Below are 24,363 nucleotides of genomic sequence, written 5' to 3'. Positions count from 1 at the left end.
CCGGTATGGATGTCTCAGTCTTAATGGGATCCTGATGACGTTTAGGTTCGTTGAGAAATGCGGCCATTGGCCTGCCTTATGAACAAAACGCTGAAGTTATTGAAGTATTTTTTGTGTCCTCTCAGCTGTAAGGCCTGCCTTATGGAAAAAACGATAAAATTATTTAAATATTTTATACGTCGCCTCAGCTTTCAGCAAACCTGATTTTGTGGGATGCTGCTTTTGTTTCTCACTGTACATTTTTTTAATTACCCGTCAAGAGTGCCTAAGTCTTAATATATGTGGTTAGCGGGATGTCTAATCTTCTATAATTTGCCTTGAACGTTCTCCTGTCAAGCACCATCTTCACTTTGACCACAGAACCTGAAATAAAATGATGAATTTGGAGATTAAGAGTATTTAGTCATCTGGATGCATATAAGATTGGTATTCGCAAAGATGAAGAACATCCATAGTGTGACCTAACCTCACATTGATGGAAATATCCACCATCCTGCATCCATGTATAAATTCCAATACATTTCTCCAGAAAAGTACATTACATGTACCAATGATTTTGCTCGATTGTAATGTGTAAGTATAGCTATCCCCCATGTTTTCCTGGGATTGCCCACACTTCACAGGATGAGAGTTGTGAATAATTTATTCTTAACAATCCATCCTGGAGGAAGTCATCAAATATCCTAATCTGGAAATTGCTTTCTGTTTCCGAGGCTTGACTGTTTCAAGGCACTGAAAATTTTAGAGCATATTTCTCAGATAAGGACTTTTAATATATTCATTGTTTATTTGGGTTTATCTATGTTATTTGGAGGTTTTTTTGCCAATTTTTGGGTTTAGATATTAGTCGTGGATAATGAAGAAATCAATATATTCATAATATACTCGGAGGGAGAACCAAATTAATGGCATAATCATAGAAAGTAATCTATAAAATCGAAGACAACAATAAGAAAATGTTCTTGGGGGGAACTAACTTCAAATGACTTAAAGTATTCCAATAATTCTTTGGATTTTGATGAACCAATTTTCATTGTTTTATTAGAAATTACTAAAAGATATATAATCACTTTGAGTTAAATAATTTATTTCCAGAACATTAAAATTCAGGTGGTGTCCTCAGGGAATTGGTTCTTGATTCAGTAAAGGGATTTAGAGAAATATAGGAACACAAAGCATTAAAAAATAAATGTTCAGGGAGAGAAATATGGAGGGAAGAAATAAAGGATTGAGGAGTTACATTTGATTGAGAGAAATAAACTAATCACGAATAAAGTTGTTAAGAAGTCAGAAATCCAAAAATACAAAAAATTTGAGAATTGGAGAAAAGATAAAATGATTAAAATAATGGGTGGAGAGATCAATCCAATATTATGAAATACAATAGAAACAAGAAAATAAAGAACTTGCATATCAATTAGACCATCACAGTTGACTAGGTTTTACAGATTTAAGTTTGGAATAAATTTTATGTAACAAATCGCTCTCCAAGGGTTATGAAATATCTTCATAATATTGTTCCCCAAACTCACATACCCCTGTGGAGATTGCAAAAAAAGATTTCACTCTTCCAATCACTTTCAGCACAATCTTTAAGAAGAGGGAGAATGAGAGAGAATATGAAATGAATTAAATTTATTTATTGATAGTCGATGACTGATAATCTGAAAAAAGGGTTTTATTTCGTCATAGGTATTTTGAGCTTGTTCAAGAAAAATATAGACCTATACTCACTTAGTAATCTTAGCTAGTGATGAGTATGGATTTTCTCCACATGGAACAATGATTAAGGATTTAATATTCTTAATATGGGATTATTGATTGATATGAGAAGAAATAATAATTAAATACCAAATCAAGTGACGAGAAAGTACGAGGCGAGATAGTGATATTAATTTGAGGAGACTAGTTTGTAGATAGTGATAATTCAAGTTTGAGAATAGTGAGTGAATGTGATAACGGAATAACGTTGACGTGAGGCGTAACGGGAATAGGGTAGAGAATGAGTCAAATACGATAAATAAGAAGTTAATGGAGGACGTATGGAGGTCATGAAATGGAGAGATGTGTAGTGGGAGTGAACAACACAACAGAAGGTGTCAAGAAAGAGCAATGTAAAGCGAAGATGCTTATTGTAGATCCTTACTTTCTGCCAAGATCACTGTCACTTGCAAATGCACGTAAGTTCTCCATCTTCTGTGTTGCTTCTTCTTACACACCCGAGGCATCCAAAACACAATTGATGGATCTCAAAAACTCATTATCTTTCAATCAGCTTACATGAGTAGGAATCAATATTAAGTATGATTTTGATAGTGATCCATACTTTTTTATAGATAATAGGGCACGAACGAAAATAGAAGGGGGAGATGAAGCATCTATGAAAACTTCAGGTCAATTGGAGCTCTAGATCATCACATATAGCATCTTGAATTTGGAATAATCTGAGTAGTTCATTTTCTCTCTCCTCATCATTGGCGTTGACGCTGCCTCTTTTTCCATTTTCGGTTAAGCCATCCAATGATTTCCAGCTCAGGTTATTAAATGATTCTGTGATCACCTCGTATTCCATAATCATGCACTTCAAAATCGTTGTGTGTACCTAGAGGAGAAAAAGACAAAAAATCACTTAGATTTTTGTTTTAAATATTGTGACGTGGCATTGCATCAGTACGCTCCACGTCACAATGTTTCCTTTTGTTTGAATGACAAGCAAAGGCATATCATTTACGCCATAAAAAGGTGAATATTCATTTTTAGTATCTGACGTGGCAGGCAAAAACGTGTATTGCGTCAGCGCTCTTTTGTTTTTTAATCAATTGGGGGTACACGTGTGCACCAGGTGTACTACCACAATTGTTGACTTTTTTCCCCTCTTTTTTAATTATTCTCTCTATCTCAATTCTTGTATCTCATTTATTGTGGTTTCAATCATTTGTTTTTTCCATTGGTCCACATCACTCCTATGGATAAAAAGAGAGAGAATGTCTGATAATGATTGGCGAATTGTAGCATTGCGATTTGTGATGGCACAGTTGTGCCTTTTTGTAATGATTAGAGAAATTAACCATTGAGGATTCTTGTGATTGGTCGCCATTTCATGAATCAAATGGCAACACACGGCGGGTGCATATTAAAGCCAAAAAATAGATTAATAAATCGTTATCAAATAAGTAATTGGCCAAAAAGTAAAATAAATATATATTTTGATGTAGTAAATTCATATCTTTGTGGATATAAGTCCAAAAATTCATAAAAAAGTTCTCCAAGGACTTGATGTCATAAAAGTTATTTAAAATTTGATTAAACCCCCAAAATTGGAATATCAATCTAAAAATAGGTTTAATCATTTATAAATTGATAAAACATATTTATAATTATTTTAATGCAGAAAAAGATGTACCTTTCCCAGAATTAAGCCCATAATTTACATGTTATCAGTGTCTACTTTTCCAGTTTTTTTGAGGTACTTCTTGGGTCCTTCTATATTGGAACATTCACTTAGAAGACTTAATTAGTAAATGGACGACCAAGGAAATCCACAAACCATCTCCCTTTAAAAACTGTTTTTGTGCAACACCATGTAAAACTTTTGATTAACCATGTCCTTCGTGTTCCAAACTGAATATTTTATCAAGATTTTAGCCTAAGCTCTTACTCTAATGTATGTTGCCCAAATTATGAACCCATGAATATGCAAAACATTCGTTACAAACAAAATGTCTTCACTCGAAAGAAATTATTCAGGGTTAGTCATGGAATGAATCAGAGACATTATAAAAAACCATATTAGAGTAATGACATATATCATTTAATAAAAAATACACTTTGGAAGAATAATTATGCATAAATTAACACTTTATTGTTAACTTAAATCCCATAAGCATAAAGTGATTACAAGAGTGATTAACTAGACTGTTACATAAGCCATAGGGTCACATACAAATGGTCTGTTAGATGTTGGAAGATAAAGTTAAAGTTTAGGGGTTTAAATAAAAATTTTTGTTAAGTATAAATAGGGGATTGTCATGAAAAAGATTACCCAAGCCAGAATATTTTAGGTTCCCACCCTTCTCCTCCATTCTTCATGTCCCTTCTCTCCACTATCAATGTAATCAGGATGGTGTAAGGACAATGGTGGAGTGATAACGGGGATCATCAAGATGGAGGTGATCTGATGTGGTGAGGATCACCTAGATATCTCCAAAGGGTAGACAAAAGAATAGATCAACACGTCTCGCTCAAGCAACCAAGGACTTGAGCATCTAATCTGCATCAAGGTGATTTGATAGTCAAAATTTATGCATCATCATGATTCCGTTCTAAGTCTTCCATTGTGTGCATCATCAATTTTTTCACCCAAATACAGCCTTAGAACCAAACGATGTAGACATGCTTGTGGGAAGAGCTACCACCCTGTGTTCTAGTCATGATAGTTGTATGTATGGGGAATGATACTAGTTCTATCATATGAACCATTCTTCATAGTAGAGTGTGCTTATTATCCTGTGCTTATATTCTGTGAATTGTTACTACTTATCATCAGTACATACACTATAATTATTGGGAGAATTATAGTATATGTACTGATGATTGATGATGCACACAATGGAAGAATACCTTGATGCTTAGAATGTACACTACACTATAGTATTTATATAGACTCATAAATAAAATGCCCATATATCATTTCTCAATTTCTCTCCATGCCATTTTTTATTATTTTCTTATTGGTTGACGTCCCCATTACTTGCATTTTATGCTCCTCCTCAGGAGAGATGTTAGAGGGGTAAGTGGAGAGATCTAGGACATGTCCCACAACTCTCAAACTTCTCCTTTCAATCCCAAAACAGAAAATGATTATGTTAGCCCAATAGGCCAACGATTTGACTTCAAATCCCCATAGAGTGCTCCTACCCATTAATGATACCCTTGTTTGTCTCCTAAAAATGTATTTACACATGGAACTTGGAAATACACACACCTATTAAAACTATTTGACTTTTTAAAATTCAAGCAGGGTTATTTAAACATGTACATAATATGTAAAAGTGATAATGAAGTAACTAGGTTACTAACATGATGTATTCATGATTTTGATGTCTAAAGATTTATTGATTTGATGGAATTATAAGTAAATTCTCATGTTAATGTGTGGGGGCCTCAAGTGTTCAACAGTCAGTCGACACATAGGGTAATAATTCAATCAATCAATGTCACTCCTATCTTTTCTCACATCGCCATGTGATTCTCACATGAATTTCTAAGGAAAAAAACTCATGAATAGTATTCGGAATGAGATTGTGCACTGCCCTCTAAAGAGTAACATGATGCTTTCATGAATTTATAAGGAATAAAGTAAAACTCATAAATACATGTGCAACAACTTCAATACATTTTCATATGAGATACACCCCACAACTGTATACAGTCTAATAACAATATATTTAATTGATAGAGATACAATTACCAATAAAGACATTTGATGCCAGACACAATATCCACAAACTGCACATGGACTCCGGGACTCATCTCAAAGACAGTCATTTCTTACGAATCCAACATCCAATAACGATACTTGGTACTATTTTCTGTATCATTCATGACTCTTATGGATATCATTTATCGTCAATGTCAATATCGGACGTTGATACCACTATTTATTGGGAAGCATGAAGACACTCCTTCGGACCTCTATTTATGAGTTGATGTTTATCAATATAGGTATCCTTTATATGTTCTAATGAAATTTATTTTTTGAAAATGACTATGAAGTCTAGTGAATCTGTATCTGATGCGCATGTGTCTGAATGATACTAAAAAAAATAGATGATTTGATTATGTTTGTTTTATTTCATTAAAGATTTTAGAAATTCGTGTTATGAACTTCATAGCTCTTTAGATTGAAGATATCAATATTACAATCAATTTATTCATAAAATAATGATGGTTTCCCCCCATTTCTTTACCATATTATTAATTTAATGTTAGCGTTTTCTCCAATTAAAATCTAAAATAATTCAGTCGACATGGACTATAATATAAAAGAATATGAGCGCCATTTCTCTTGTAAATAAAATTCATCTCAATTCAATTATCTCGACGTTACATGACACAGGATTTGATTATTCTGAAAATTCATAGTTAAACTATTGAGTTCGACACTTTGCCTTTACAGTAAAGAATCTTCCGTCCACAAACATGTAGATATCAAGTTCTGCAGCAGTCTATTTACCACTAATTTGTCTTCTTTTGTATCTAGATGATTTCCTAAGATATTAGAAACATAAATCCATGGATTATATTGTTAACTTGGGCAATAAAGCCTCAATTTGAACTTTATAAGAAACCAACAATCTGTATACTCCAAACCAATCCTCTAGCACTTATTATTTATTCATTGTTCACTTCCATCTTCCTTCCCAAACTAAATGATTTATATTGTATATATATAATATAAAACTCAACACATCTCAGCAACAATTTCTAGGTTTCTCTATCTCAATCTCAACCCCAATATCTGTCGCTCCTAAATTCTCCTATCTCAGAACATTTCAGAAGATACCTTGGATTGATAAAATACGAAATCATTGTCAATCATAGAAAGAATATGATCAGTCAATGGGCAGGTATTCAAGCTCTTGGAACAACTTTTGACAGTAAGCTCTTCGGTAAAACCCCATTCGTTAAGCAATATAAAGTCTGGGTCCGTTTGTTAAAGATGGAGGGCAACCACATTAAAGCTAGATAAGAAAGACGAAATAAGAAATCCAACCTGTCTTTCTGAGATGGGTCCAACTGCTTAAATTAATGCTGCTCGATATCAATCCCGAGAAATTGCAGTAAAATTAAGGATTGGACTAGTTCATCTCAGATTTCATCAATTTCGACCCTCAATCGAGGCAATCCCATCATAAAAATCTACAAAATGGTTATTAACAAGGGAGAATGATTCCAACCATACCAAATAATTATGGGCGGTAAGTATCAAAATTTCATCGCTCTAGGGCTGATTCTGAGGAGGGGCCCCAGAGAGCTAGGAGAAAACTTTCTCGCAAACAAGAAGCAAACTGACGTCGGCACAGAATTATGCGTACAAATGGTGCCATTATTTATGATAGATTGAATGAAACTCTCTGTAATATTTTCTCGTCCAAGCTGCGCAGGATGGGGCCCTCCTCTTGACCAATCAACCCAAGTGATTGTTCTATTGGAGTTCATATCCCCATGAAACATGTTCAGATAAGTGGGTATGTAGTGCTCGTCAGGATAACAAGAAGGCCTGCAGTGCTTAGCGAAAACCGAATAATACTTAACGTCGGCGATAATATCCACGGCGAGTTTGCGGTTCAGTTCAAACCATTCTGACCCTTTTCTCCATTGGAACAGTTTAATCGTTGGAAACATGCGACGATGATAACGACCGCGCCCGCGTTGAGATGGATCGTCGTAGGACTCGACGAAGCTGTTCATTGACGTTGTCAGATACTGATAGACTGTGGGGAAGTTGAATACCGGTATACAGCTCTCCGATAGAAGAACGAAGCGTTCGTTGGAGAAGTCTAGCAGAGCGTTGGCCAACAGACGCCTCTCTGCATCTAATAATGATACCGACCCCCATGCAACAGTCTGCAGAGAACGATAATGATTTATACGAAATAATATTTTTTTACGGTTATTCGCACACTTACGAGGGCTAGAAAGAATATTGGTGTGAAGATATTTGAAAACAAGAAATTGTGTTGATCTTTCGGGGTTTAATTTTTTTTTTTATACTAATCCGCCCACTTAAGATGTCTGTAAATCTGTTGTAGAATGCTCGAATATTGGTGAGAAGATATTTGAAATCAAGAAATTGCGGTCATATTTACGGGTTTTATTTTTACAGCGTGAATAGTAAGACGTACCTGGCTGGGTATCTCGCGCCGGAAGAAAGGAGATGATCTGGTTACGTTCAATCTGTGGCCTGGAAGAGAATGAACATAAACTGAGAAACGATCTTCGTGCCCGCGGAAGAATCTCTCCCAGAGCGGAGCGAGCGGCAAATTTCTCCTCGTCAGAAAGAGAAACGCCACTTTCGGCATTCTTTTGTATGGATATTTCGATTTTCTTGGGGCCATAGATGCTCTCCAAAAGAGTTCATCATCGGACATGTTATGCTTCAATTTCTTCGGCATGATGTAGTTGTTCAAGCTCTCTGCATCTTCAATATTGTCTTTGATACAAACGGGAGAAGGTAATGAAATCTTGCCGCGGGACATGAATTGATGGATATTCGTTGCCGCTGAGAAACCTAGAATTGCGCCAGCTGTGAAAACAACCAAGAACGATAGGGCCTTAATCAGACGTACAGACACATCGTTTCTCGGAGAGTTTACGAAGATCTCCACCCCGTCCTTTTCCCCCCGGCCCCGCGGTAAGGGCTTCATTTGATCCTCCCTGCTCGATAGAAATGAAAATCAATTCTCCAAATCAACGATATATGTCCCGCAATTTCAATAACAAAGACGATTAACTGAGTGAATTGCTTGAACATTGGGAAATTCTCGGATTTGCGGATCAGGGATTCCGATCGTCGCATGTTCGATGAAAATTACAGCAAATTCGATATAAAATCACAGATTAGGGGGCAGTGACCGATAAATCATCGAAATTAACGATCGCCGGAGTACCTGATTTTCGAGTGGCCAATGACCTACTTCGATATCTGATCTCCCCGAGAACGATAAAATTCGAAATACATTGAACGGATTAGTGAGAGGCGACGCAACGGACTGAAGAAGAACGACTGTACCGCGTTCTTGTTATCGGAAAGAAGAGGAAGAAGAAGACGATCGCGAGAGACTCTTCAGACCGACGAGGGAAGGTATCGGCATTGAAGGAAACGTGGGACCCACGATATTGAAAAGTCAACTACCATTTACCTTTCTATTTTCCGTTTTCTTTCCTAAATTAGCGCCATTTATTTCTCATTTCCTAACGGTCCCCAGAGGTGGGCCCCATAACGATGACGGTTACGGACGGACGGGAAGAAGACTAACAAGGCCGTGCTCACTTTAGCAAAGACCTAAACCTTACCTAAACTTCAGTCCCGTTTGGGTCCGTTTTTGTTCAGTCCCCGTGCGATCTGGACTGGTCACGGTCTGGTCAGGTTGAGTGGTCAATGTCAGAGTCAGAGTAGAAAAATTATGTCAATGTCAAAGTCAAATATCTTCTACATCAAGTGGGTGCCCAAAGATGGTCAAACATATGGCGGCTAGGCTGAGCTCAATAGAAACCTCTCTGTCAAGTTAGATTTGATATTTTTAAAATTTTACAAAAATATTTTTAAAATATTTAATAATTTATTTCTGTTTGATCAACCGATCCACCCTCAAACGGAGTATCTACAAACCCGGTTCGGTCTGGTCAAAGCAGTCCTCGGTCCTAAATGTCCAACCCTATTGCCACTCAACTCCTCCCCTCTCTATGCATGCATCTGTTGGCTATTGCTGCTGCTTCCGTCGACGCCTTATTATCTCTCCATCTCGCTCCCTCCCTCTCCTGACCTCTCTTTCTTTCCATCCCCTTGGCTTTTCGTCTCTATCTTCCGTCGCTGCCATTTCTGTCATCAGTCATTAGTCATCTCGGACTTTAATGACTTGGTCCAGTCATCCATCCCTTGGTTTTACGGATGACGAATGCTAGATTGAGACAAAACGGATGACAGATTTCATCTAGAACTGAAATGACTTTTTTCCGTCATCAGTGTACTGGGTTTACGTATGACGGATGCCGTAGCAAGACGAATTGGACGACGGTGACGGACTGAAACCCCCCTCTGGTAATACGGATGACGTATGCTGGATTAAGACGGAACGGATGACAGATATAATCTCGGACTGAAAATGACTTCGGCCCGTCATCCGTCATCCAATCACATGCCCAGAGGAAGCTCCACCGCTCATCGTTCCCCTTTCGACGGCTGAGATCTCGGCACGTGGCGCTTAGAGGGATTAAACTAGTGTGATCGCACTGCTGGGACCATAACGGGAGACCACTTTCTCTCTCGACGACTAAGATGTGGACACGTGGCTCGGGGGGTCTCAGTTTTCATGCGCTCACCGCGGTGACAAAACCTGGCTCCGAGCAAGCACAACCGTTCATCTTTTACCTTCCGACGGCTGAGATCTTGAGTTTGGAAGGGGCGGTGAGAGGGCTCTTTCGCTCACCGCGGTGACGAGAACGGGAGCCCAATCCGTTGCGGGAGAGAGTCGTGCGGCACGGAGGTAGGCAGCTCAAATCGTTGGCGTTGGTTCTTCCACGACGGTCAGCGCTATTTTTTTTTTAGAGAGGGGCTGCAAGACTAACGCAGCCCCTGTTCTTCATCGATCGATCGCTGTTCTTAGCCGGTTTTGAGATTTTCTCTGATCGGCTTGCTATGAGGATCGAGGTCCTTGCTCTCTCCCTCCCTTCTCCCGCTTCTCAGTGTAAGGATCTTCCCCCTAATCCGTCCTCGTGCCCTAATTTTCTATTTTTTTTTCGTTTTCGCCCCGTTTGGCTTCGATGTTTAGTTATTTTCTTTGCGGAAGGTTTCTTATGATTTGTTTGCAACTATTTGTCTCATTTGATTTATTAGCCTTTGCATCCTTCTTTCCCTGTCGAGAGTTTTGTGCTTGTGACTCTGATTTCTGGTTGGGAACTAAATATTTAAGCCTTTTCATCCGTCGGCTCAGGAATTATCGTTAAATTTTTAATTACTCGGTGATATAGAATTCAAAATCAATTGTTACAGTGACCGAGTTCAGGTCTGAGCTGGTCATCGGAGGGTTCCGTTTGATAGAGAACGTTTCTGAGCTTATATTTTGAGCTTGATGTCCCCGTTGGCCTTTTTAGGGGATCGTTTGTCCTCTTCACACCAGGCGAGTACTCGAGGTGCTATCGATTTGGGCTGTTTGGAGCTCAGTTCTTCGCGTTCGACTAAGCAGGCGTCTTCTTTATCCAGGTGAAATTTTAGACTGCTGTGTGGATAATGGATTCTATCACTGTGCACTTTTTAATATCTTGATTGAATGTCTTTCACAAAATTGTCATTTCGTGCTCTAAAAAGGAACTCAAAAGCTTCTTGAATTTCAACCAACGTTCCAAAAAATGGAGAAACTCTCTCTAGTCTTGTTTTATCTCACGAAAAATACGTAAAAACTATAGTCTCTTTTGCAGGTTCTCCCCTGGGCCGAAACAGGAAGCTGGGAGGCCTTATTTTCCATGTGCTACAACCACAAAAGCTTGTAGCAAGCCGCTTCTACCGAAGAAATCTGGTGTCCCAAAACGTGATTTAAGGTGGTGGGAACTGGGTTCAACCCCCGTTCATCGAGGCTCTAGTTCGAGATCATCGTTTTCTGAGGCAGTGCTCACCTCCCAGACTCAGGATGCATCTTCGCGGCTTCTTGTTGATGGTGAGAAAGTTGGAGTACTTTTACTAAATCTGGGAGGCCCAGAGACGCTCGATGATGTGCAGCCCTTCTTGTTTAATCTCTTCTCTGATCCGGTAATATGGCATTCCTTTTCTCGATTGATCTAGCTTTAAATATTTTCCTTCGGCCTGCTTCATTTTATCTGGACTCGGTATCTCGAACTACGTGGAGTGATATTTGTTCAAAAAATTATGTGTGCCGGGATGTCATTGATCATATTGCAAGTATTGATTGGCAGCGATGTAATGGGTTAGATCCCACTTGATGGTTAAGTTGTCCTGGTTCATATTAGATATCGTCGAAACGTAGATTTTTTGTGGAATCTATACCAATGTCCAAGAGTCTGTATAGGCGTCAAATTCTTTAGTACCTCTTGGTGCTATATTACTCGGTGGATTGAAATTTTAGTCTGCAATGGATGAAAAGAAAATTCATGCCCCTTGGATGGCGACATTAAATTAGATCTGAAAGAAGTTATTGACAATGGAGGGTTCAGTCGCACTTAAGGCCATTGAGAAAGAATCCCATTGTGCGTGAGTTTCCTGTGGTGTCCCTTTTTATTGAAAAAATGCTCTTGTTTTGAAATAGTTGAAAATTTTCAAGCCTGACCTTATAAAAAGTCACTTTAACAGGGTAATGATGTATTACATTTGCCGCTGCTGTATCTGATATACGCGTAAAGGGATCACTGTTGTAACCTGTTCAGTTCTGTCTCATGAGATAACGGACAAATGCATGTAGAGACTAAATAAGTTCAGTCATGTCTAGTCCTTAAACTGCTGCAACCCAGAAAATAAGATTGCTAGTCTTGTGATTCATTTTATCTGTTTTATTTATATTGTGTTTCTTTTTACCTTGTTGTGTGCAATCTCCCAGATAATGACCCAATATTATCCTTTTAATTACAAGGACCCGATATTATCATGTTGCAAATAATGGTGCTATAATAAGATGTTTTATTCCCCTGATTTGCAGGATATGCGGGGCTACTCTATGTATATTGAGGATGGAAGTTTTGCAGCCATTCTGAAATAAATAAATTTATTGCACTAGAAGTTATTTGATTTTAAAGTCTTGAGCTAGAAATGTATAAATAGATACGGATGTTATTTTGGACCTGAATCAATGTAGTATTGATAGTTTACTGATGTCGGTACAGCAATTCAGGTAAAAGAATTATTTGTAATTCGTTTGTGGGGACGACTAGAAATCACTGGATTGGTAGCCTGCTGAATGAGCGAGCCTATTGGGTCGATGTTCCACTTTGACTACACCTTTTAATCATATGATGGGTTTCTCGTATCATGGCATGATGTTTAATTCGAACTATTACCGAAATTGTTTTCCATCTTTTGTATTTCTAATTGCGGTCCTAATTGAAACATGCAGGACATTATCCGTTTGCCTAGGTTTTTTCGTTTTCTCCAGAAGCCCTTGGCAAAGTTCATATCGGTCGTTCGAGCTCCAAAAAGCAAAGAAGGTTATGCTTCTATTGGTGGTGGTTCTCCTCTCAGACAGATAACAGATGCACAGGCATGAGAGTTTTTATCTCACCCATTTCTTCATTGGAAACGTACTATTTTGTCATCTTATAAAAAAAACCATTCGGACTGTGTGCTTAAATAAATTCCTGGACAGTTAACTTCAGATGGACCCATGTTCGGGTACCTTTATTTTCCTTGACATTTTCTCACATATTTGGGCTGCAAAGTAGTTACTGTTGTTCTTTGTTGAATTACAAATTATTTTCGTGTCCTAAAGTGAGAGAGGGGAAGTTTTTTAAATGTTCGGTTTCTATTTCTGTTGTACAGCCATATAATGTCTGTCTCCGATGCTTGTCTTTAGGCTGAGGAGCTGAGAAAATCCCTCAACGAAAAAAAGATCCCTGCAAAAGTGTACGTTGGAATGCGTTATTGGCATCCTTTCACTGAAGAGGCTATTGAACTGGTAATGCCTTACAAAGGATAGATGGGCTTTACTATGTACAATGAATGCATTAATAACTCTGAGAACATCATTCTCCAACGTCTGTATAGGCATCATAGAGAAAGCATCATTGAACAACAATGTTATTTTGAAAATCTGTTGTGTCATGTCTGGTACATCGAGTGAAAGAAAAAAAAAGGCAAATTAACTTTATCTGGAGAACTTTCATTAGTACTCACCCGGTGCATTCTGCATTTGTTCTCTTGCTTTGCAGATCAAGCGAGATGGGATCACAAAACTGGTCGTCCTCCCACTTTATCCACAGTTCTCAATTTCAACTAGCGGTTCGAGCCTCCGTTTATTGGAGAGCATATTCAGGTGAACAATCCTCGGAATTAGAGATTCACGCACAGTAGGAAGCAAATGACTCCTCATTTATCAAGTGTCGATTTTCTTTGCAATATGCAGGGAGGATGAGTATCTTGTGAATATGCAACACACAGTCATACCTTCGTGGTACCAGAGAGAAGGTTATATCAAGGCAATGGCGTCTCTGATCGAGAAAGAACTAGAGAAGTTCAAAGACCCCAAGAATGTTGGTTTTTCTTATCACTGGTTTTGTAGAAAAAGCATAAAAAAGCGATATGTAGTTCTTTCATTAACATTTTTTTCACTCTCAGGCCATGGTTTTCTTCAGCGCTCATGGAGTTCCTCTTGCCTATGTGGAAGAAGCGGGAGACCCATATAAAGCAGAGATGGAGGAATGCATCGATCTTATTATGGAAGAGCTGGAAAGGCGCCAGATCACGAATCCTTATACTCTTGCTTATCAGGTACACTTTCAGTTAGATCTCAATCAATCAAATGCCCATCTAATTGATTTACAATTTCAGAGTCGGGTGGGGCCAGTGGAATGGCTGAGGCCATATACTGATGAAACCATCATTGAGCTTGGACAAAAAGGTGTCAAAAGCCTTCTGGCCGTGCCCATCAGGTTCCTTTTGCTCTCAACCATGAACACTCTTGCTTCATAAAGCTAAAATTAGGTATAATCGCAATATATTTTTTGTAATCCGTTTATGGTTGCGATTATATGATAGCTTTGTGAGTGAGCACATTGAAACACTTGAAGAAATTGATGTGGAGTACAAGGAGCTGGCTCTGGAGTCGGGGATTGTCGAGTGGGGCCGAGTGCCTGCTCTGGGATGCGAGCCCACCTTCATCACTGACCTTGCTGATGCTGTCATAGAAAGCCTTCCCTATGTCGGAGCCATGGCTATGTCTAACATCGAGGCTCGTCAGGTAAACCCCCAACCCAAAATGCTGAGTCGTGAACCATAAACCCTAAACCCTACGCTCTAAGGCTTAAATCCAAGAATGCTAGAGTTCACAGACAATGGCAAAAATTGAGTGAAGGTGACAATTTTGTCATCGTCATCATGGTCACAGAAGAATAGCGATGGAGATGACGAGACAAATCTGTCATCATCATCATCATCGTCGTTCCAACAGTGATGATTTTCTCATCATCATCATCATCATCATTGCCTTTGTAAGGAAAAATGATGGCAATGACGGTGGCGTTTCATCATCATCGGCGATGACGAACACTACCGTACACAGAAGTGTACGGTATTTCTTGCTTATCTGGATGTTCCTACCCTAAACCCTAAACGCTAAACCCTGGTTTGGTGGAATTTTAGTCTCTTGTACCTCTTGGAAGTGTGGAGGAGCTGCTGGCGGCGTATGATACGAAGCGAACGGAGCTGCCTCCACCGGTGTTAGTCTGGGAATGGGGGTGGACAAAGAGCGCTGAGACCTGGAACGGTCGTGCCGCCATGCTAGCGGTGCTGGCCCTTCTGGTGCTCGAAGTGACCACTGGCCAGGGCTTCTTGCATCAGTGGGGCATTCTCCCCTTGCCCCGCTGAGCATGAACCCTGAGCCGCCATGTTTCTTCATTTCCTGATACACCATACGGATCGTTTTTTTTTTTTTTTTAATTCGTGCCTTATTTTTTGTTCCTCTGACTGGTTGATTGGTGTGATGGATAATTCAGCACTTCTCAATTTCAGCATGTATTTGATGCCTCTTTAGAGAGACTCATCATAGATCAGTCTCCACTTGAGTCTTTGTATAAAACTAAAAATATTCTGAACTGCTGAATTTTACGGGGATATCAGCATGAAACACATCTGTGAAAAAAACAAAAAGAGTAATGTTTGATTGCTGTAAAGTCCCCAGGTCTTCTATGTCCGATTGACTTACACCAAGTTTAATTTTGTGTTCAATTTTGGCAGTGCCTGTAGAGAATCTTAGAGTTCATTTCTTCAAGGGTTTTTATCTTTGGAGGATTGTTTCTTGATTTCTGTATGTGAAGATTGTGAATGGCATCCTTTACAAATCTATCATTCTTGCATTTGTGATTTCCTGCACAATCCAACTTTCTTGGGAATCGCTCTAAGCATCATTTCGGTTTCTTAGAGGTCCTGAACCTTCTTGGAGCAAAGAAATACTTTCACGACGCATAATTTCTTATTGTTTAATTCCAGATGCTCACGTACAAAACTATAGATGCACTATGAGACCTAACTTCTGTGTATATTATCCAATTTATGACATAAATGATTTCTTTGTTGTGTGATCTGTCATGGGTCCTTTCAAACTTGGTAATGATTTCTTTCTTTCTGAGAGTAGAGAGCTTACTCTGATTTTTTTGTCTCCTTATTTTCAGAGTACATGAAAGCCTATCTATGATCAGACAATAAAGTGATATCATTCTCACAATTAGTTTCAGATTATTTATACAGTTTCTGATTATTGGGCTGATGGGGCTGAATTGGATTGGGAATTAAGATCAGATCAGTTGCGCCTCAATTGATCAGATGTTCTTGATCCAAATCAAAAGGGTTAAAAGATGATCAAATCAAAATTTTCCTTCATAAATGAAACATATTCCCATACAGCTATGGCCATTATGGACCTCCGGCTCTCACCACCTATGGTGCTGTCTGATAAAAAATTTTCAGGCTTTACGGCAATAATCAGCAGTCCAAAAAAAATTCATGCATCAAAGTAAATTAGAACCTACAACATACCTGTGAAAGAAAATTTTATGCCAAAGATTGAATCATTTGGTGCAGAATCAAATCTGTCATTCTTTTAGTTCCTCAAATGAGTCTTTATGAGCTGAACGTCTCCAACCTCTGGATGTAACCGTGTATTCATCATTTGAAATTTTCTCATCTTCTACTTGATAAGAACCGATGGAGGAAGGATATATCACAGTTCCATGTGCACTTGGAAGGGAGACCACTGTATGAGAGAGGGAGTACAGCACCAAATAAATACTTGCATGGGTAATTTTTTGCGGCTTTATACTATTTTATACTTAATAGGGATTTTTTATAAAAGTTTACAATTTAAAGTATATCAGTTGATGTCCAATAAACCTTATGTGTGTGATCCTCCAGGACCATGTACAAGTGACATCAATGAATACATAAGGCCAGTAACTCTTTATACAATAACCAAATTATTTAAGCATATATATGAATTAATCATTGATTATTTTAACCTAATCAACAAGTTCTATTAGTAATCACAAGTCTTGGTTTATTGATTGGTTGGTTGATTTTACCTAGACATTGACATTGAATATATGGAAATTTACTCCTCAGTTTTTTATCTGAATTCCATCAACAAAGCATGGTCTCTACATCACGAGGATGTCTCTAACATATGCCATTACAGTGATCCCTATGAACATGTGTATATGGAGCAACCTCCAACTTACGTTTCTCAAGGGCAGTCCTCTCTAAAAATACCTTCTCTAGCATCCTCTATGTGGCATCAAACCTAGTCTGGGCACCTGTTTTTTGAAGTTATCAGCCATCTATACACATATGTCTTTACTTGATGCACTAGTGATCCTACCATGATGAGCCACATACCTTTACACTGTATTATCTTCAACAACACTTTGGACACTAGACTTGTACAAACCTTGCTACTTCCTTGGTATTAAGTTTTTCTATCGCTTGGGGAAGGTGGCTCTCTCTTAAAAGAAATGTACTCATTTACTTCACCAGATTGGTGTAAACTCAAAAATTAGGGTTTGAATTCATCGTTGGTGTTTTGGAGTTTGATCAATAGCAATATATACATGTACCCACTTAATTAAATATAGCTAACGATGAGTACAGATTATCTCCATAGGGAACTGTAATTAAAGATTGTATATTATTTAAATAATGATTAACCGGAAGAGATACAAATTAAATATGGTGTTGAGGGACAAGAAAATGTGGAACAAGAGGGTGATAAAATTAAGATTAATGTAGTAGATATTAGAAGAACATGTGAGAACAAGAAGGGAGTGAAAACAACCAGATAAGAGAGTAAATAGACGAGAGTGACGTTGTGAAAAAAAGGATTTGTATAAGTGGGATGACAATGAGACGGTGATGTGAAAGGGGTAAGACGTGATTGAAGGTTATAACAACATAATTTTATTAGAGAACATGATGGTGAAATAGTTGTAACCCAATGATGACACTCATAAGAACCACTATAAGGCAATGATACTAACTGTATAATTTTAAGCCTAACGATCACTTTAATGATCACTTAAATGTCCTTCTCTAGTATAATTTTAATAGGAATATTTAGAATAAATGCCTAATGATCTCTGTATCATGATTTGACTACTGATCGCCATATTATAATCTCATATTAATTCATTAAGTCAGATCATGTACTCATGGACTTCACCATAAGCATCACAAGAGTACGATAATTAATACATTGTATTAATGAACATGGAACGATATATGGAATGAGTGATTTTATTAGCGGGCACATATTTCCATCTCCACTCACACTACGTGGGTCCATAATATGGCGAATGACATATGGCCTCATAATGGAACTTACGCACATACATAAACATACATGGTAAATATATAAATAAATGATAAATAAGCTTCAATGGCTGACACTCACCAATGGAGGCTTGGCCTCAATTTTGGGCTGATTCTTCATCACTATTATATGATGGGAACCGATATCATTGAATTTTAGGCAAACTAATTATTTGGGTAATTACCAGACCTAAAATAGTGTGTTTATATAGATTAATAATTCAGTTAAATTAGGAACCTCATCAAGTATGCTCGTAGTGGACTCTACACATCCTCCCCTACCTCAAATGATATCCTTGAAAAAGGCTCATCTACATGCATCGTGGTTATGTTCGGATCAAAGGTTAGTTCAACTCAATGTAAGTAGGAGACATATTGTATGATAAGTCTACTACCAGCTATTATGCGTACATTGGTGAAAACATAGTTAGTTAATGAAGAAAAAGCAAACTGTAGTCTCTTGATCTATTGCAAAACCTTAGTATCAAGTTATAGCTGAGACTGCATTTGAGATGGTTTTGTTTCTTTTTTTCTTATAGAGACATTTGGCTTTATCACTCTAGTAGATATGCATATGCACTATGACAACTAGGCTGCCATCTTTACTTTAGTTAATCCCACTTTCATGATTGGACGCAACACATCAAAAGTAATTGTTATGACATCATTGACAAGGTCTTACAAGTTGTCATTTATACTCCACATATGAGCTCGTCCAGTCAGCTACCTAATGTGTTTACCAAGATTCTATGTGGAATAGTCCATAATATGTTGTGGACAAGTTGGGCTTGTTCAACCTATACAATAGCTGGAGGGGGAATGTTTGACTGGTCCATTAGACTCATGTCTAACTTGACTCTCTTTCTTTCTTTAGGTATATATTTGTACTCTAAGTATTTTTATCCTTGGCACACACTATCCATCATCCATGTGTCATATATACATGTTTATAAGCATTCACCCTCCTTATTGTCATGGTAGTAGTATTATAATTTTGAAATTAAAGAAAAAAAGTAATATTTTGAGTTCTTAAATTGGAAATCACTTTAAAATTAATATCAACTATATAGTTTATGATCTGTATTTGTATAAAGATAAATTTTTATTTATATATTTAGAAAATTTTATACATCTTAACTGAAAATTCCTATGTCATTATGATGTTTTATCTGTATCATAACGATCATGCTTGACTTTATTGGAGCAAAGATATTTTACTTGAATTAAAACTAATACAAGTTATATTTTTCGTTTCTCTCTCTAATATATATAAATATAAATAAATCTCCTTATCTCCCCCTCTATCAATCTATCTATGCTTATCTCTTCCTCTATCTATATATCTATCTCTCCTTCTTCCCCCCTCTATCTATCTATCTATCCTTCTCTCTTCCTCTATCTATATATCTATCTCTCCTTCTTCCCCCCTCTATCTATCTATCCTTCTCTCTTCCTCTATCTATATATCTATCTCTACTTCTCTCCCCCTCTATCTATCTGTCTTTCTGTCCATGTATCTATCTATCTATCTGTCTATGTATCTGTTTATCTATCTATATGTCTGTCTATCTGTCTGTCTGTCTATATGTCTATCTATCTTTCGATCTCTATCTATATCTATATATCTATATCAATCAATATATATATATATATATATATCTTCTCATCTTGGATATTTTCTCAAAAGTGGCATTATCATTATCTTTTATTTTTCTATTTGATATTTTCTCAGCATTCATTGGGGATAAATGATGTCCTTTCTCCACATTGATTATTGTATTTGAATACTTGGTTTTATCATGGTATTAAATAAAATTTTGAGTTTTATTTCTGGTATAAAACGTCTAATATAGACTAAAATATATTAACCCCATGGTGAAGTTCATTAAATATAGAAGTTTCACTATTGTTTTCATTATCTAGATAGGATTCAAAATATTTGTTTCTCTCCCTTAGAATGATTCAGAAAATATGAAAACTCAATTCTTAAATCATTGTGGAATTTCTCAATGCTTTTTCTATAAGAAAAATCTAATTTTATTGGTTCTCATATGTTTTCTTAGCCCATAATCATCACTCAACCCAAGATTTCTCTCATCCATATTTGCTCCACTTCTTGACAACCATTTACTAATTTCCTTGGAGTTATTAACTTCAATAAAAAATGATGATTCTTTACTTTCCAATATTTCTTCATGTACGGTTGATTTTTAAACCCTATATTTCTCCCTTCAATAGATCCCTTAATTCTATTTTTAAATCTCTTACCTCCACTTCTTTCTCTCTCTCAGACATCAGTAACTTATTCCATAGGGATATGACTTTCACTTCTGAAGTAAATTCATAAAGACATAGTTTAGTAATGAAGGTGGAAGTATTGAAGGTAAAATCATAAAGACATTACAAAAAAAACTTAAACTCAGCACTCACGTATCACATAATGATATAAAACTTAAATTTTATTCATTTCCAGTCAAGCATTCTGCCCCAAACATGTTTTCTTGTGAAAAAGAAACTCATGGCTCAAGAGGAGCACATGACAGACGAAATTGCAAAATGTCAAGACATAATAAGAGAGTCATTTGATTGCCTTCTACAGCGTACCCATAAAAAACAACATGCACAAATGTTTGGTTGCAGAATCGATGACCGAGTCCTATGAGTAATAAATATCCATATACAATTCCGAAATCCAAATACTTTAAATTAGTACATTGAGTAAAAAAAGATACGCTTAAGGTCATACATGGTAAAGGACCAAAAAGTTTTAGAGGTGCGGATCATCTTCATGTTTAATTTAGTAAGTTATCTGTCAAACCTTAAACAGTAAATTGGGGCTTTCATCTTCGGACATTAGATGACTTATGCCTAGATGGATGCCTTGAAAATACATTATTCATCACTCTAGTACTGGGTTGTATAGGCATCGTCCAAGAATAACATGCAGGAGAACTGTTCGCTCTTGACCTGTTGAGTATAGGCATCCTCCTATAATTACATGCAGTAGAATTTTTTTTGTTGTGTATCTCGGTGTAATGCACTTTGATGAGTTAGTTAATATGAGTTCGAAAAACATGATGTCATTTAAGGCCCACAGTGATCAGAGGAAATATGGTACTTAAAAGTGGGGGCTCTAGTAAGTAGGGTTGAAAATAAATAGTGAGCTAACCTCATCAACGAGTGTAAAGTCAGTTTACAAGATAATAATAATTATACGCCGCAAGAAACAAAAACATCACCCCTCAATATCAGGTCTGCTGACCTGTGACGCGACAAACAAATGGAAATTAAATAAATGAGACTTGGTTGCGTTTTTCAATAACTGCCGTAGTTTGTCCATGACGAATTGAGGACGGCCAATCTCCACATTTGTATACGAACTTGTACCATTTTCTAGGCATTGTAGAGAAGACAGTCGTCTACAGACTTCCGCAAATTCCGCCGAGACGTCCTCAAATTACGTAATTACACATGCACGACAACAGTGTACTTTCTTATTTTGGCTTCATAAACCCCCTCCAGTCGCCGGAGAAGAAGAATGGGCCGCCGCCAGCGTTCACCGGGATCTCGCCATGCCCCATGCTCCAATCAACGCCTTACAGTTTTCCAAAAAAAGAAAACATGCTTCTTTACTTCATAACCTGACCACCGAAAACCCCACGGGCTATAAATCTTTAAGCGTTTGCGCCTATCTCATCACCACATTTAGCCCGCGGACGAGCTCTGAGCGTCTCCCTGCCTGCCCGCTGAGTTAAAACCTCTACCCGATTGATTGTAAGGGCGCTACCTTTCTTCGTAAACTGATAGCCGATAGCCATGGCCAGACTCGGCGAAGCTCTACTAATTTACCTCGCCCTTGTCTTATCGGCCCTCGTCGGCTCAGTGCAAAGCGGGTTCGTTAAGACGAATGGAGCCGAGTTCGTTGTCGATGGCGCTCCCTTCTTGTTCAACGGATTTAACGCTTACTGGTTATTGCACGTCGCGGCGGAGCCCAGCGAGCGGTCGAAGGTTTCAGACGTCCTCGGCGGCGCGGCGGCGGGGCTCGGCGTTTGCAGGACGTGGGCTTTCAGCGACGGCGGTGATAAAGCTCTCCAGATCTCCCCCGGCGTCTACGACGAGTCCGTCTTTCAGGTCTCTTTCCTTTCCTTTCTACTAAGGGTGGGTGCTGGCCGACGGACGAAACGGGAATTTGTTCCGTTGCCGTTCTAGGGGCTGCACTGAACAGATGACGAACCGGGCTGTAGACGGTTGTGAACACAACGGAATACATGATGAGTGATGACTGAGGGCGCATTAGATTTAATTCTGATGATGTTTTTTGCATCCGCCATTCTTAAAGAGTAGTTTACCTTATACGATCATTGTTTTAATAATGAGTGATGAGCTTTGGTCTGTGGCAGGGCCTTGATTTCGTGATATCGGAGGCGGGGAAGAAGGGCATACGCTTGATCCTGAGCCTGGTCAACAACTTCGACGATTTCGGGGGACGGGGGCAGTACGTGCAGTGGGCTCGGAACGAGGGCGTCTCCATCAACTGCACCGACGACTTCTACACCAACCCAGCAGTCAAAGGGTACTATAAGAACCACGTCGAGGTACTGAAAAATCAAACCTCGCGACGCTGCAAGAAGAGCGGTTGTGAAATTAGTTCTTGTTTTTGCGACAGGGGGTGTTCGCGAGAGTCAACTCGGTGACCAATGTGACCTACAAGGACGATCCGACGATCATGGCCTGGGAGTTGATCAACGAGCCCCGCTGCGAGGTGGACTCTTCCGGCGGAACCATTCATGTGAGTTTCTCTCTCATCGGTCTTTACGCTGGAAAGAGGAAGGTAGAGCAAGTAAAAAAAAATGGCACGATGGGTTCAGAGATAGGTGCTAATGAGAAAGAGAGAATATTTTACCTTAGATACAGAGATATTTTAATTAGATCCATAAAAGCACTGAAAGATAGATGAGTAAGTAGGTATATAAATACATTTATAGATGGAGAGAGAGACAGAGGGAGAGTACAGAGGAAGAGATAGAAGAATACAAAGATATAAAGATATATGTATGCATGGATGGATAGAGAGATACATAGAGAGAGAGAGAGAGCTGAAACTTTGAGGCTTTACTTCTACAGGCATGGGTAGAAGAGATGGCAGCATTCGCCAAATCTCTGGACAGCAACCATCTGCTGGAGGTGGGAATGGAAGGCTTCTACGGTGACTCGTCGCCGGACAGGAAGCAGTACAACCCAGGATACCAAGTCGGAACCGACTTCATCCGCACAAACCAACTCCCCACCATAGACTTCGCCACTATCCACGCCTACCCGGACATATGGTGAGCAAACTACTCACCCAAAATAAATCCTAAGACCCTAAAATCTGACATGTATCCCTGATCAGGCTTTCAGGGCAAGGCGAGCAATCCCAGGACAGCTTCGTGCAGCGGTGGATGTGGAGCCACTGGCATGATGCAACCTCGGCGCTTAAGAAGCCTCTGGTATTCGCGGAGTTCGGCATGTCGAAGAAGGACCCCGGGTACACCACGCAGGAGAGAGACGCCTATATTGACGTCGTTTACGACGATATATACGGGTTTGCGAAGGAAGGCGGGGCCTTTGCGGGAGGGCTGGTCTGGCAGTTAATGGCGGAGGGAATGGATTCGTTCTACGATGGTTATGAGATCGTCCTGTCCAAGGAGCCCGAGACCGGGACTGTTCTTGCCCGGCAGTCTCGCCAGATGAACTCGCTTCGACAGACAATGGCGGGAATAAGTGTTTCTAATGATGAGCTTCCGCAGCGACAGGAGGAGATGAGCTCGCCGCCAAGAGGATTCGTTCCTGGGCGTCGATTTGGCGCGGTTGGTCGTCCGCGTGGTCGGTCCTCGAAGTCTAAGAAGTAGCCGGCGCATTGATTGAATTATAGACTTGATTGTTTATCTTACGATTGGAGAAGGAGATAATAAATGTGGTTTGACCTACGTGGTCTTATTTTTTATGAAATTTGGCCACAGAATCTGATGTGGGACACATAAATGGAATTCGTGAAGTCGATAATTTAACACCACAAATAATAT

General features: G+C 38.7%; 3 protein-coding genes across 3 annotated transcripts; 2 read left to right on the top strand and 1 right to left on the bottom strand.

The window, feature by feature from the left end:
• Positions 1 to 6,864: 6,864 nt before the first annotated feature.
• Positions 6,865 to 8,857, bottom strand: LOC144706169 (Core-2/I-branching beta-1,6-N-acetylglucosaminyltransferase family protein). The gene is made up of 3 exons (XM_078579080.1): positions 8,673 to 8,857; positions 7,908 to 8,439; positions 6,865 to 7,629 (listed from the first exon to the last, which is right to left on the bottom strand). The coding sequence occupies exons 2-3, from the start codon at positions 8,427 to 8,429 to the stop codon at positions 6,988 to 6,990; spliced, it is 1,164 nt and encodes a 387-aa protein (XP_078435206.1). The 5' UTR covers positions 8,430 to 8,439; positions 8,673 to 8,857; the 3' UTR covers positions 6,865 to 6,987.
• Positions 8,858 to 10,289: 1,432 nt separating this feature from the next.
• Positions 10,290 to 15,468, top strand: LOC144706166 (ferrochelatase 2). The gene is made up of 11 exons (XM_078579077.1): positions 10,290 to 10,469; positions 10,876 to 10,984; positions 11,200 to 11,527; positions 12,843 to 12,986; positions 13,299 to 13,400; positions 13,654 to 13,757; positions 13,848 to 13,974; positions 14,060 to 14,212; positions 14,273 to 14,373; positions 14,480 to 14,681; positions 15,083 to 15,468. The coding sequence occupies exons 1-11, from the start codon at positions 10,421 to 10,423 to the stop codon at positions 15,305 to 15,307; spliced, it is 1,644 nt and encodes a 547-aa protein (XP_078435203.1). The 5' UTR covers positions 10,290 to 10,420; the 3' UTR covers positions 15,308 to 15,468.
• A 6,385-nt stretch (positions 15,469 to 21,853) lies between these two features.
• On the top strand, positions 21,854 to 24,283 carry LOC144706168 (mannan endo-1,4-beta-mannosidase 5-like). Its single transcript, XM_078579079.1, has 5 exons — positions 21,854 to 22,429; positions 22,699 to 22,893; positions 22,965 to 23,087; positions 23,423 to 23,625; positions 23,691 to 24,283. Exons 1-5 carry the CDS (start codon positions 22,115 to 22,117, stop codon positions 24,187 to 24,189), a joined length of 1,335 nt encoding a protein of 444 aa, XP_078435205.1. The 5' UTR covers positions 21,854 to 22,114; the 3' UTR covers positions 24,190 to 24,283.
• The last annotated feature ends 80 nt before the right edge of the window (positions 24,284 to 24,363 follow it).

Source organism: Wolffia australiana, chromosome 7 (assembly GCF_029677425.1).
Source record: "Wolffia australiana isolate 7733 chromosome 7, ASM2967742v1".
NCBI lineage: Eukaryota > Viridiplantae > Streptophyta > Magnoliopsida > Alismatales > Araceae > Wolffia > Wolffia australiana.
This window is presented reverse-complemented; position numbering and strand designations above follow the sequence as displayed.